General features: G+C 43.5%; 1 protein-coding gene across 4 annotated transcripts in view; it reads right to left on the minus strand.

The window, feature by feature from the left end:
• Nucleotides 1-15,839, minus strand: part of LOC133608768 (uncharacterized) — a 115,646-nt gene that overhangs the window by 56,444 nt on the left and 43,363 nt on the right. For 3 of the 4 annotated variants that reach the window (XM_061964293.1, XM_061964285.1, XM_061964310.1), the window contains exon 3: nt 123-284. The exons of the other annotated variant lie outside the window; for it this stretch is intronic. In XM_061964293.1, coding sequence (XP_061820277.1) covers nt 123-284 — 162 coding nt within the window. The remainder of the gene's footprint in view (nt 1-122; nt 285-15,839) is intronic. 4 annotated transcript variants of the gene reach the window in all.

A 15,839-nucleotide genomic window follows, 5' to 3' on the forward strand; every position in this document is an offset into this window, starting at 1 on the left:
ATTGTTCCCCAACAAGCTTTCTGGAATTTGATACCAGACTAACTGTATTTCAAAAGGATTTTCAAGATTAGGTCCAACAGAAAGTTTTTTTGATGAGAGAAAGTGAAAAATAAAAACAAAACCTCTTTCGTCTTTGTCATGCTGCTGTCCTTTTGCAAGCGACAGATCTGCCTCTGAAGTCGAAGGTTGGTCTCTTGCAGATGGCTGATTTTCTCAATGAGCTGACAGATGTGCTCTAAGTAACCAAGTCCTGACCCCAAAGGATTGGAGACTGACTGTTGGACCTGGACAAGCAGGACGTGTGCATGTTAGTCAGACATTCCATACCAGCTAAATCCTCTTACATTTAAAAAAACAAAACAACAAATAATTTATAGTGTTACCTGTTAATGTCTACGCCCCTCAGACTGAAATTGACTAATTTTTCAAGAGAAATTACTGCTTCTATCACAGTTTAGGTCTACAAAAGCAGTCCTCCATGTACAAACCCCGTTTCCATATCCATCCATCCATCCATCTTCTTCCGCTTATCTGAGGTCGGGTCGCGGGGGCAGCAGCCTAAGCAGGGAAGCCCAGACTTCCCTCTCCACAGCCACTTCGTCCAGCTCCTCCCGGGGGATCCCGAGGCATTCCCAGGCCAGCCGGGATATATAGTCTTCCCAACGTGTCCTGGGTCTTCCCCGTGGCCTCCTACCGGTCGGACGTGCCCTAAACACCTCCCTTGGGAGGCGTTCGGGTGGCATCCTGACCAGATGCCCGAACCACCTCATCTAGCTCCTCTCGATGTGGAGGAGCAGCGGCTTTACTTTGAGCTCCCCCCGGATGACAGAGCTTCTCACCCTATCTCTAAGGGAAAGCCCCGCCACCCGGCGGAGGAAACTCATTTCGGCCGCTTGTACCCGTGATCTTGTCTTTTCGGTCATGACCCAAAGCTCATGACCATAGGTGAGGATGGGAACGTAGATCGACCGGTAAATCGAGAGCTTTGCCTTCCGGCTCAGCTCCTTCTTCACCACAACGGATCGATACAGCGTCCGCATTACTGAAGACGCCGCACCGATCAGCCTGTCGATCTCACGATCCACTCTTCCCTCACTCGTGAACAAGACTCCGAGGTACTTGAACTCCTCCACTTGGGGCAAGATCTCCTCCCCAACCCGGAGATGGCACTCCACCCTTTTCCGGGCGAGAACCATGGACTCGGACTTGGAGGTGCTGATTCCCATCCCAGTCGCTTCACACTCGGCTGCGAACCGATCCAGCGAGAGCTGAAGATCTTGGCCAGATGAAGCCATCAGGACCACATCATCTGCAAAAAGCAGAGACCTAATCTTGCAGCCACCAAACCAGATACCCTCAACGCCCTGACTGCGCCTCGAAATTCTGTCCATAAAGGTTATGAACAGAATCGATGACAAAGGGCAGCCCTGGCGGAGACCAACCCTCACTGGAAACGGGTCCGACTTACTGCCAGCAATGCGGACCAAGCTCTGACACTGATTATACAGGGAGCGAACCGCCACAATAAGACAGTCCGTTACCCCATACTCTCTGAGCACTCCCCACAGGACTTCCCGGGGTACACGGTCGAATGCCTTCTCCAAGTCCACAAAGCACATGTAGACTGGTTGGGCAAACTCCCATGCATCCTCAAGGACCCTGCCGAGATTATAGAGCTGGTCCACCGTTCCACGACCAGGACGAAAACCACACTGTTCCTCCTGAATCCGAGGTTCGACTATCCGGCGTAGCCTCCTCTTCAGTACACCTGAATAGACCTTACCAGGAAGGCTGAGGAGTGTGATCCCACGATAGTTGGAACACACCCTCCGGTTCCCCTTCTTAAAGAGAGGAACCACCACCCCGGTCTGCCAATCCAGAGGTACCGCCCCCGATGTCCACGCGATGTTGCAGAGTCTTGTCAACCAAGACAGCCCCACAACATCCAGAGCCTTAAGGAACTCCGGGCGGTTCTCATCCACTACCTCGGCAACCTCAGCCCCAGAAATAGGAGAGCCCACCACAGATTCCCCAGGCCCTGCTTCCTCATAGGAAGACGTGCTGGTAGGATTGAGGAGGTCTTCGAAGTATTCCCTCCACCGATCCACAACATCCGCAGTCGAGGTCAGCAGAACACCATCCTCACCATACACGGTGTTGACATTGCACTGCTTCCCCTTCCTGAGGCAGCGGATGGTGGTCCAGAATCGCTTCGAAGGCGTCCGGAAGTCGTTTTCCATGGCTTTCCCGAACTCCTCCCATGTCCGAGTTTTTGCCTCCGCGACCGCTGAAGCCGCACATCGCTTGGCCTGTCGGTACCTGTCTGCTGCCTCCGAGTCCTATGAGCCAAAAGAGCTCGATAGGACTCTTTCTTCAGCTTGACGGCATCCCTTACCGCTGGTGGTTCTAGGATTACCACCACGACAGGCACCAACCACCTTGCGGCCACAGCTCCGATCGGCCGCCTCGACAATAGAGGCACGGAACATTGTCCACTCGGACTCAATGTCCAGTGCCTCCCTCGTGACATGTCCAAAGTTCTTCCGGAGGTGGGAATTTAAACTCTCTCTGACAGGAGACTCTGCCAGGCGTTCCCAGCAAACCCTCACAATGCGTTTGGGGCCTGCCAGGTCTGTCCGGCATCCTCCCCCACCATCGCAGCCAACTCACCACCAGGTGGTGATCGGTAGAAAGCTCCGCCCTTCTTTTCACCCGAGTGTCCAAAACATGAGACCGCAAATCCGATGACACAACTACAAAGTCGATCATGGAACTGCGGCTTAGGGTGTCCTGGTGCCAAGTGCACATATGGACACCCTTATGTTTGAACATGGTGTTTGTTATGGACAATCTGTGACAAGCACAAAAGTCCAATAACAAAACACCACTCGGGTTCAGATCCGGGCGGCCATTCTTCCCAATCACTCCTCTCCAGGTTTCACTGTCGCTGCCAACATGAGCATTGAAGTCCCCCAGTAGAACGAGGGAATCACCCGGGGGAGCACCCTCCAGTACTCCCTCGAGTGAATCCAAAAAGGGTGGGTACTCAGAGCAGCCGTTTGTTGCGTAAGCACAAACCACAGTCAGGACCCGTCCCCCCACCCGAAGGCGGAGGGAGGCTACCCTCTTGTCCACCGGGTTGAACTCCAACGTGCAAGCTTTGAGCCGGGGGGGAAACAAGAATTGCCACCCCAGCCCGTCGCCTCTCACTGCCGGCAACGCCAGAGTGGAAGAGAGTCCAGCCCCTCTCAAGAGAACTGGTTCCAGAGCCCTTGCTGTGCGTCGAAGTGAGTCCGACTATATCTAGCCGGAACTTCTCCACCTCACGCACTAGCTCAGGCTCCTTCCCCCCCAGCGAGGTGACGTTCCACGTCCCAAGAGCTAGCTTATGTAGCCGAGGATCGGACCACCAAGTGCCCTGCCTTCGGCTGCCGCCCAGCTCACACTGCACCCGACCTCTATGGCCCCTGCTATGGGTGGTGAGCCCGTTTCCATATGAGTTGGGAAATTGTGTTAGAAGTAAATATAAACGGAATACAATTATTTGCAAATCCTTTTCAACCCATATTCAATTGAATGCACTACAAAGACAAGATATTTGATGTTCAAACTCATAAACTTTATTTTTTTTTTTTTGCAAATAATAATTCACTTAGAATTTCATGGCTGCAACACGTGCCAAAGTACTTGGGAAAGGGCATGTTCACCACTGTGTTACATCACCTTTTCTTTTAACAACACTCAGTAAACGTTTGGGAACTGAGGAGACACATTTTTTAAGCTTCTCAGGTGGAATTCTTTCCCATTCTTGCTTGATGTACAGCTTAAGTTGTTCAACAGTCCAGGGGTCTCCATTGTGGTATTCTACGCTTCATAATGCGCCACACATTTTCAATGGGAGACAGGTCTGGACTACAGGCAGGCCAGTCTAGTATCCGCACTCTTTTACTATGAAGCCAAGAAGATGTAACACGTGGCTTGGCATTGTCTTTATTTATTAGCCTTTATTTAACCAGGTAAAATCCCATTGAGATCAAAGATCTCTTTTCCAAGGGAGACCTGGCCAAGAGGGCAGCAGCAAGGTTACATTAAAAACAGTAAACAAATACATAAAACATCACATTTACAACATTAAAACTTGCTCACATGACACATGTGCATACAGACAAGGTAGACTGCAGTCCATTCACAGAAGCTTTAAACTCATTCAGCGTAACTAGGGTTTGAAGTTTAATGTTCGATTGTAGGTTATTCCAAGCCTTCGGTGCTGAAAACCTAAATGCTTTCTTGCCCAGTTCAGTTCTTACTTTGGGGACAACAAATTGCAGAACATCCATTGAACGAAGATTGTGACTTCCTTGTTTCTTTGTTAAAAGACAAGACAGATAAGATGGAGTGATACCCAGAATGGTTTTGTAGATGAAAACATACCAATGATTGAGGCGTCGAGCACATAAAGATGTCCAGTTAACCATTGAGTATAACAAACAATGGTGAGTAAGGGGAGCGCAGTTGGTGATGAATCTCAGTGCCCCGTGGTACACACTATCCAGCTTGTGGAGACAACCAGCAGTAGCATTCATGTACAACACATCTCCATAGTCAATAACAGGTAAAAAGGTTGTTTCCACCAATTTCTGTTTCACAGTAAAAGAAAAGCAAGACTTGTTTCTATAATAAAATCCCAGTAAAAGTTTCAGTTTTTTTACAACATACTGAATGTGCTCCTTAAAACTCAAGTGGTCATCAATTAAAAATCCTAAATATTTAAAAGCAGATACTAACATAATTTGTTGCCCATTTCTTGTTAAAATGTTCTCACACAGTGATGATCTTACAGTTTTTGATGTGGTAAAGAGCATACACTTTGTTTTCTCTGCATTTAAAACCAGTTGAAGATAGCAAAGTTGTTCTTGTACTCTGTCAAATGCATGTTGTAGATATTTAAAAGCCTCAGCAAGAGTGGGTGCTGTGCAGTATATGACAGTATCATCAGCATAGAAATGGAAAGTTGAGTTCGGAATATTCTGTCCAAGATTATTTATGTAAATAGTGAATAATAAGGGGCCCAACACAGCTTGCTGAAAATTAGCAGGGGGCGTCCATGGTAGCGTTGCTTGGATGGCAACATATGTTGCTCCAAAACCTGTATGTACCTTTAGCATTAATGGCACCTTCACAGATGTGTAAGATGTCTTGCGCACTAATACACCCCCATACCATCACAGATGCTGGCTTTTCAACTTTGCGCCTATAACAATCCGGATGGTTCTTTTCCTCTTTGGTCCGGAGGACACGACGTCCACAGTTTCCAAAAACAATTTGAAATGTGGACTCGTCAGACCACAGAACACTTTTCCACTTTGTATCAGTCCATCTTTGATGAGCTCAGGCCCAGCGAAGCTGACGGCGTTTCTGGGTGTTGTTGATAAACGGTTTTCGCCCTGCATAGGAGAGTTTTAACTTGCACTTACAGATGTAGCGACCAACTGTAGTTACTGACAGTGGGTTTCTGAAGTGTTCCTGAGCCCATGTGGTGATATCCTTTACACACTGATGTTGCTTGTTGATGCAGTACAGCCTGAGGGATCGAAGGTCACGGGCTTAGCTGCTTACATCAGTGATTTCTCCAGATTCTCTGAACCCTTTGATGATATTACGGACCGTAGATGGTGAAATCTCTAAATTCCTTGCAATAGCTGGTTGAGAAAGGTTTTTGTTAAACTGTTCACTGGTTCACAAAGGTAATAAAGTCAGGGGAAAAAACGAAAGTGCGTCGAAGGAAATGGCTCTTAAAAATATCACTTTCATCATCTTGATATAGCTAGCAAAGATTCATGCTGAACAACAGGGACATATACAGCTAAATAATGAGATAAAATATGAACTTCACACCATAAAAACAACTGCAGAAATGAATTGTAAATGAGACTAATATTTGTAGCAGGAAATCAACTGCAAACATGCTTATAATTTTTCTCAAATACGTTACTTAGCAACGCACAAATAATTCCAACTTTGTCTTTCACTGATTAATGCTTAATTTGTGGACCCCTAAAATGTAAAGACATGATGTGCCTTTGATCTGTTATTCTCTAAATACTGAAGTGTCAAGTGAAGTGAGGTAGCAGTAACCTATTGGTGATGATAAATGGTTTAAATCTTTTTTAGGAAATATTGTTCTTAAGAGTGTAAAAACCACTCCAACCCATTTGAAATATTTTTTCATGATCGCTTTTATATTTGCCTCTAAAGTCTAAACCTTTCAAAATACGCCTAAATCTACACTGATTAAGGTAACTTAACAGTAGTCTAATAGGGCTCTAGACCAACACCTGAAAGCGCCCAGATATGCCTCGTGGTCAGCTCCAAAACTTCTACATCTACGAACAGCTACAAAAGCGGGGGGTGCCCAAAGTACGGTAGACCGTAACATCAACCGTGCATCCACCTCTCAAAGACTCGCCAAAAACGTTAAAACCATTTTTTGGCCAAAGACAAATGTCTTATAAATATGAGCAGTACAATGCATGTGTTCTTTTGCATATGCCTTTCGTGCATAATCTGATTGTTTTACTTGTTTGGACTATATGATCACACTGTGCAATGCATATTTATTTTAATTAGCCCTTTGTCTTTTGTATATTTTATTTTATAATAATGAATTGTTTTTTATACTTGCATTGTGAAATGAAAGCCACATTTACATACTTTTTGTTTACAATAGAGAGTGCAATAAAATATGTTTTATTAACAGTAACTAATCGTGATTAATAATCGAGATTTCAATACTGATGAACATAATCATGCAGCCCTATTAACAAGTATCAACCTGTCAACAAGTCAGATGTGTGCTGAGGTCTGTAAACCCCAGGAGAGCTGCTGGTCCTTAGGGGTACTTGGCAAAGTGCTCAGGGCCAGTGTGGACAGACTCCTGGGGGTCTTTAAGCTGATCTTCACCTTCTTGTTGGCTCCATTTACACGGTACACCAAATTAGATTTTTTTTTACCCTTATGTGACACAGATTGGATATTTGTTTGCTAGTCTAAACGCTCAAAAGTGTTTCAAGTATATTTTCGCATCATATTTGGGCCACATCAGGAGGTAGTCCAAATCCGTTTGGAATCTGATCTTTTCAAATGTGACTGCAGTCTAAACGGCAATGCGACCTGTTTGCAAATTTGATGTTATCTTTGGTCAAGCTATGTCATTTGTGTGCGCAGGAAAATACACAGAATTATCTTCTTCCTCCCCATGCAGTTGTTTTCCATTATCAACCTACTTCCTTTACTCAACAGCCACGGCACAAAAGCAATACCATGCTTTCTTCTATAGTAGCGAATTCCTTGTTCATTTACAGAATCCGGTCAACTTCCTTTGTTTTCACTTTATCATGCTAGTGACGTCATTGGGGCCTGTGAACGTTTGTACTGGAGTCTTATACTTTATACTTGTAAACAGTCAGCTGAAATAAAATCTGATTTGGTCCACTTTGGCCTGCAGTGTTAACGTTTCCTGTGTCAGAGACATACATCCTTTCCTGCCAAAAATATGCTACAATAGCCCCACTCCTCAAAACTGCCTCCTCAGATTTCAATCACAACAGACGAGTTGCTCTTACACCCATCATAATTTTGAGAAGCTGGTTCTCACAACTTCACATTAGAACATATCTCTCTCCGTCCCTTTGATCCCCATCAGTTTGCCTACAGAGCTAAGCAATCAACTGAGGATGAAATCCCTATAGCTGTGGTCTTATGTAAAGCTGCTGTTCATTGTCCTGTGCTTTCAACACCATAATTCCTGACATCCTCATTTGCAAACTGATGCAGCTGGGCCTCACACACATCTGCTCTTAGATAGAGCAGGTGAAAATGGGCTCACTCACCTCATCCATTATCACAGTTAACACCGGCACACCTCAAAGCTGTGTCCTGTGTCTGCTACTGTACACCTTTTATACATATGACTGTACACCTGTTCACCCGACCAACATCAGTGTCTAGTTCGCAGACGATGCCACCGTGATTGGACTTATTTCTGACGAAGACTAATCAAAATATAGGGACAAGGTTTATAGACAGTCAGCCTGTTGTTCAACTTGTATCTGAATACTAATAAAACTAAGGATGGTCATCGACTTCAGGAAGTAACTCGGCTCAAAACCAGCCCCTTTCCACATTAACGGGGAAGTTGCTGAAAGAGTAGTCCCTTTCAAATTCCTTAAGACTGTTAATTCCAAACAACGGGACAGCATTAGTGAAGAGGGCACAACATAAACTCCACTTTCTGAGTGTTTTTAAAATTGCTGACTGAATATAATGATGGGTTTTCCACTTTTGCTTATTTTATCAACCTACAACAATTAACTATAATAATACCCATCCATCAATCGATTCTGCCAAGTTCAACAATATTACTCAATAGGGGTGTCCCCATACAACTTACAATGACACGATACCGATATTGGATTACTGTCCGATTTTGAGTCAATATGAGATCAGCAGAAAACATACATACTGTTTTATATTGTTTGGAATGTTAAAAAAGGTTTGATCAGCGAATGAGTTACTTATTACGTATGTCTAGCTTGTGTGTTATTTTATGTAGAGCTGTTGTGTTGCTGCTAGCTCCTAATAGCCTGTAGCCTACTATGTTAACATTTTGTACATGACTTGACTAAAAATCAAGAAAAGACCACCTTGTGTGCTTATTGCAGGAAATGTAGATGTTAACTTCCTGTCAAGCTTTTCACAAGTAAACACACTGCAGGACGGCATATATAAAGAATGATAGATGCAAACCGATATAATCCGATACATGTTTTTTCTGCTGATATCAGACCGATATCAAAATCAGATCTATTGCAATCTGTAGAAAACGGTCTAGGGTTGTAATAATACAACGTTCAATAGTGTAGGCTGAATTGTACTGTGTAGTGCTCTTAATGTTGGCAAGTTTAGTCTACCTCGTACCATCGTGACTATACACCAAGGATGTTAAAAGCACATTGTTTTACTTGGTAATCATGGTCTGCATCCCAGCAAACTCTAAATTTGATCAGTAGCTTGGTCTGGTGAATGGGGCATGTCCACATGCAACGAGGCATAGTTTTTGTATGTATGTTGGTTGCTACTTTTGTCTATTGTCTTTTGCCACCTTAAATGCGAGTTTTGGTTCCATAAGATCTTTAGTCTTGTCAGATTAACTTTAGCAACACTGCATGATGAGATAATGACGACCAGATCATCCGTTTACTCATTTAGGTTCACAATATGCGATGGACCACGATGAATCGTGGCCTGACGAAGCCAATTTCTAAACTATGTTGTTGCATCACTAGTGTACGTTCATTGTACCATAGTTTTTTTTGTGAGAAGAATGAAACAAGTTTATGTACAAAACAGCCATTCACGACCACAGCTAGCAGTGAACAATTTGTCAACTAAAATCACAAATAAAATTTGTTGCTGACAAATTCATTGGTCAAGAATAGTCTGTGATGTCATCGCTCATATTTTTTCAGACGGAAAAAAACATGCGCGAGTCAGCGCACCGGTGTCCAGCATGCGTCAAGAGGAGAAAAATTGCTGTAACAACACCACAAGCAAAAACATTGAAAATATGCTCACATTTCATCCTAAAAATGTCAAAAACACAAATAACTTACTAAATCTAAGAAGGGGGCCTTGCTTTTCAAAGTACTACGTCTGTGATGCGTAGTATTTTAAGCAGAGGCATGTCAGACATCTGGAGGATGCGATCTCTGACGCTCCTCAGTAAGATAGTTGGCTAGCTCGCTAACAACAGGGAGACAGAGTACCGTATTTTCCGCACTATAAGGCGCACCTAAAAACCACAAATTTTCTCAAAAGCTGACAGTGCGCCTTATAACCCGGTGCGCTTTATATATGGATAAATATTAAGATTCATTTTCATAAAGTTTAGGTCTCGCAACTACGGTAAACAGCCGCCATCTTTTTTCCCCGTAGAAGAAGCGCGCGGCGCATGCTGGGATATGTGACGTTTCATTTCCATTTGTGTGTTTATGTAAAGACCCCAAAATGGCTCCTATTAAGTGTGTTGTCTGTCTAATTATAAATAATGCAGACGAGGCGTGTTAACTGAGTTCTCAACGTTTTCTCACAGCGTGCTCATAACCACATTCGAACTCCCAGCATACAACAACGCTTCTCAGGGCTACCGCGCATGCTCGTAACTATCGTTGCATGCTGGGTAGTGTAGTTGTTATATTTGCTAGCTCATAACAGCACATTGAGAGACACGCTTACGCGCTTAATTCAATACTCGCCGTCATTCCGGGTGGATTGACAAAAGACCTCCAGCCGCTAGATATTGGTGTCAACAGGGCATTCGAAGCTAGACTGCTAACTGCGTGGGAACTTCTCAGGGCTACCGCGCATGCTCGTAACTATCGTTGCATGCTGGGTAGTGTAGTTGTTATATTTGCTAGCTCATAACAGCACATTGAGAGACACGCTTACGCGCTTAATTCAATACTCTCCGTCATTCCGGGTAGATTGACAAAAGACCTCCAGCCGCTAGATATTGGTGTCAACAGGGCATTCGAAGCTAGACTGCTAACTGCGTGGGAACAATGGAAGACAGAAGGCGAACACACCTTCACTAAGACGAGGAGGCAGCGCCAGACGACGCCAACATCTGCCAGTGGATCGTAAATTTGCCCAACTTTTCACTTCGGACACCGAAGACGAAGGATTTACGAATGAAGAATAACTTCAGAAAGTGAGCGCTATGTTTATTTTGTGTGTTGTGACATTAACGTTCGAGCAACATTATGTTGCTATTGCTCTGCACTATTTTGAATTTTACTATGTTTGTGATTGCACATTTGCGTACATTTTGGGAGTGAACAGAGTTGTTAGAACGCTGGTTTTTAATATATTATTAAAGTTTGACTGACCTATCTGACTGTTTTTTTGACATTCCCTTTAGCGCAGCGTAGGCGCGGCTTATAGTCCGGGGCGGCTTATTGGTGGACAAAGTTATGAAATATGCCATTCATTGAAGGTGCGGCTAATAATCCGGTGCGCCTTATAGTGCGGAAAATACGGTAGTGTAAAAAATAAATGTAACTATAATTTTAGCCAAAGTCCGCCAGCTAAACTTTGTCTATATACCTACGTATGTATATTTTTTTTAAACACAAATCATCATCATCACAAAAGATAATAATAATAATGGATTAGATTTTATATAGCGCTTTTCTATTATTAGATACTCAAAGCGCTCACAGTGACAGTTGGATAACTTTGGTGTTGTTTTTATTGCTGCTATTTTTACTGTTCTTAGTTTACATACAACAATGCTGATTTGTTTTTACTGGAACTTTTCCTGTCTTTGCTATGTAATTTAGAAAAGTTTAATAGTTATTGTTTTTTTTACAGTTGCAGTATATAAGTAAATATTTGTTAATGTAGTTATCAGTAGGGATAATGTTCAAAGCCGGTTCTCCCGGTTGTTTGATAAGAAAAGAACCGAATCCGTGGACTCGAATCCCTTTTTGAGAACTGGTTCCCATTATTGAGGCCACTATAGTAAAGAAAAAGAGTTGGTTCTTTATTCGAATCCCTGGGAACGAATCTCGTCCCACAGGAAATGCCCTGTGACACGTCCCAGGAAATGACGTAGCTCAGTCATTAGGCGGCAGATACAGAAGCAGCAACAACAATGGACCGGAAAAAACGCCTCAAGGCATGGCTTCATTTTACAATAAAATACGACAAGGAAACGGCTATCTGCAATTATTGCCAGGCTTCGCTCTCATGTAAGGGGGGGAAGTACAACAAGCATGATGAAATATGTTCAGGCCATACATAACCTGAAGGTTAGAGAAAGGTGTCGTGGTGAAGCAGCGACAGAGATGACAAAGCAAACCCCTCTTCTTCTGCTTTAACCTGCAGCGCCGAATCCAGTGATAGTGCTGGTGAGTAACTAACGTTAACTGTTGCCGGTTAATTTCCATATCTGCTCACTCGTAGCCTTTAGGCTAAAATAACGTTACCTCAACGAGGACTGCAGTAATGTTAGCTAGACTAATGTTACCTAAGCATAATCAGTGGCTAACGGTAACATTAACGTTAGCCTTTTTGTATGTGTCTGATAATGTTAACGGTATCTTGTAGCCTACACCACTCCAGAGTTTGCAGGTCTGTCTAATAAACTAGTGCTTTCTTTCTTTCTTTGGTTTATTTCGTGCATGTACACACTTACAGCATAACACATCACAGTTTCATATAATTTCACTTTACATCATGTCCGAAAAGGAGTAGGAAGAAGTAAAGCTTATTTAATCCTACCCCTTTCCCACTTCATTTACTGACCTTTTTAGAATAAAATAACATCTGTGAATTAGTATATACAACAGTTTTGTAATATGTAATTAATTAATTCAGTCATTATTAATATACTGAGATGAAGAATATCTTATTTTCAATAAGGTTGAAAGTATTTCTCATAATTCTTATTTGTTCTTTGTAAGCACTATTAATTTGAACAACCTCTTAAAGTGGATCATATCATTACAATGTTTAACTTAATTACTTAACCCTTGTGTGGTGCTTCGGGTCTGTGGGACCTGTTTTTGATTTTTATTATAAGAAAAATGATACAATTAATTAATTTTTCAAACTGAGACTCCCTGGCTTTGGTTCATTTCATGTGAAGAAAATATATCAGAATACATATTTAATGAACACACACCATACACCCCCTCTACACATTTCTTTTACATATAAGATGTCCGGGTCCACTGGACCCGGGGCTAATAGAAGTGTGGAAATTGATGTTCTGTGTACCACACACACACACACACACACACACACACACAGGGACCAGGTTATATTGTCAGTTATCTCTGCCGTTGATGAAGAGTGGAGCGTGGCTGGACTGGTGCTTCCTGAAGTCGACGATGATCTCTTGGGTCTTGTCGACGTTCAGGACCAGGTTGTTGGTTCTGCACCAGTCAAACAGATGTTTCGCCTCTTCCCTATAGTTCATGTGGTTGTTGTCCCGGATTGTGTACTTCACAATGTGGTTAGTAGTGGACCTGGCGCAGCAGTCATGGGTCATCAACGTGAACAGCAGCGGACTCAGGACGCAGCCCTGGGGGGGAGCCGGTGCTCAGGGAGATGGCACTGGAGGTGTTGTTGCGCACTTTCACAGACTGGGGTCTGTCTGTGAGGAAGTCAAGCAGCCAGTTGCATAGGGGGGTACTGAATCCAAGAGGGGCCAGTTTGCTCACCAAGTGCTGCGGGATGATGGTGTTGAATGCTGAGCTAAAGTCCAGAAACAACATCCGCACGTGTGTGTCCTTTCCTCCCAGATGTTCTAAGCTCAGGTGGAGTGCAGAGGAGATGGCGTCCTCTGTGGAGCGGTTAGGGCGATAAGCAAACTAGTATGGGTCGAATGTGGGGGGAAGTCTGGAGACAATATATTCCTTTACCAGCCTCTCGAAGCACTTCATTACAGATGTTTTTTTGGGATAAGGTAAACATCTGTTCAGTATTTTAACATAAAAGTGTTTGATTGTGAGGCATTAAAAGCCACACAATGTAACGGGTCCATCAGACCCACAAACACTGGCTGAGTAACAACAATATGAACACCACACAAGGGTTAATCATCATCATTTAATTCCACAAACTAATGCTAAAGACTTAATAACAGACACCGTAGTCTTCACATTCAGCTAATTTCCCCCCTAATTCTATGCTGTGTCTGTGCCTCATTTTCCCTCCAGGACAAGAACGTGCAGTCATTCCTGGAGGAGGCCACACTGATGGACCCCAGAAGGATGTTCCAATAGCAGCAGAAGTGCACTTTTTGGAGAGCTGTATTATTTTCAGTTTCGTGCCCAAGGGACTGATTTTATTTAACACTATATTATTATTTATAGACCTATAGTGATCACAATGACAGGTTGTTTTTGTGTTATTGTATATATTTGTTTTTCTGAAAAATCCCACTTAATATACTTTGAGTAACAACAGTCAATATTTATTTTATTTTTTTAGGGGGGTAACAGCAGTCAATATTTATTTATTTATTTTAGTCTAATAAAATAAAAGTGAGCTTTTGTTAAACCAAATATTGTGTGTTTTTTTCCATAATCTACAACCTATCTGGATTCAATAAGAGAATCGATAAGGAATCAGTTCGATAAGAGGATTCTATAATGGGCTCGAACTCGATAATTTCTTATCAAACATCATCCCTACCCATAAGTCCTGACCGCCTCCACATTGACTCCCCCAACACCTCCCACCCAATGTAGATGTGTTTTGTTCCTTTGGAGGTCCACCACCATCTCCTTGGTCTTGGAGGTGTTTAGCTGCAGATGGTTAGAACCGCACCACGTCACAAAGTCTTCAGTAAGACTCTTGTACTCCTCCATACATCCTTGACACAACTAACTATCACAGGGTCATCAGAGTATTTCTGCATGTGGTGAGTTATACTGGAAGTCAGAGTGAACAAGACAGTGGAGAGCACAGTACTCTGTGGCGCTCCAGGATTGCTGACCACAGTGTCAGATGTGCAGTCTTTCAGTTTGACATACTGTGGTCTGTCTCTGAGGTTGTCAGTGATCAATCTCACCAGGTGTGGGTCCACCCTCAGCTTGTCTCTCAGGAAGAGGAGATGGATGGTATTGAAGGTGCTTGAGAAATTAAAGAACATGATTCTCATCACGTTGCTCCTTTTGTCCTGTGTAGTAGATTGAGGATGGCATCGTCCACGCCCACCTTTGCCTGGTAAGCAGTGGATCCTGTGCAGGTTGCACCAGGGGTCTGAGGTGATGGAACAGCAGCCGTTTAAAGGTCTTCATAACATGGAATGTTAGAGCAATTGGTCTGAAGTCACTGGGGTTTTTCTTCTTAGGGACCGGTGTGAGGCACATAGTCTTCCAGAGTACAGGAACCTTCCCAAGTTCATGTTGAAGACATGCTGAAGCAGTTCCCCCAACTCAGCAGAGCAGGCCTCTCTGTCCGGTTTTTTCAGCTCTTTGCTCACATGGTCCCTGGTAATGGTGGGGGTTTGAATTGTCAGTGGAAATGGAGGGGGAAAGGGGTTACACAGTCCTAGGGTGTGGAAAGGAAGGGGGCGTGTGGAGAGGTGCTTGGGGGAAGACACTGGCTGCAGCGACAGGACAGTCATACCTGTTAAAAAAACAGGCAGAGTTGGTTTGCCCTCGCAGGGTCCCTATCCTCTGTGTTATCTTTCTTCTTACACCCTGTGATGGTTTCCATGCCCTCCCAGATCTCACTCAAGTTGTTTTTTTTGCAGCCTCTGCTCTACCTTCCTTCTGTACTCCCCCTTGGCCTTTCAGAGTCGGGCCTGGAGTTCCCCCTCATCAGCTTAACTGTGGAAACTGATGCTGTGTCTCCTAATGACGTCCCCAAGAGGCAGCATATAAAGATTTAAAAGAATGGGACCTAAAATTGAGCCTTAAGGAACCCCACATCTTATCTCATGGGTTCCCGAAGAATATGCATCCGCACTTACAGTACATAAAAACATATGTCTGAGAGATAGAAGCGGAACCAGTTAACAACATTCTTGCACACCGTTACAAGTATTAGGTATTTATTCCTTGTTTTTTTGTTTAGTTTTTTTCCGCCCTCTGTTACTTTTACACTATTCTTTTGTTTTCCTGGACTTGTTCCATTTCCTAGCTGTAGTTTGCTTTCCAGGGCTTCAGCTTAAAGTCACTCTTTGAACATGTTTAGTTGTTTTTTTTAATTCTTATTATTATTATCAATATTAGTTCTAGACTTTCCCGGAGCTTATAAAAATG

The sequence above is a fragment of the Nerophis lumbriciformis genome, linkage group LG02, assembly GCF_033978685.3.
Source record: "Nerophis lumbriciformis linkage group LG02, RoL_Nlum_v2.1, whole genome shotgun sequence".
Classification (NCBI taxonomy): domain Eukaryota; kingdom Metazoa; phylum Chordata; class Actinopteri; order Syngnathiformes; family Syngnathidae; genus Nerophis; species Nerophis lumbriciformis.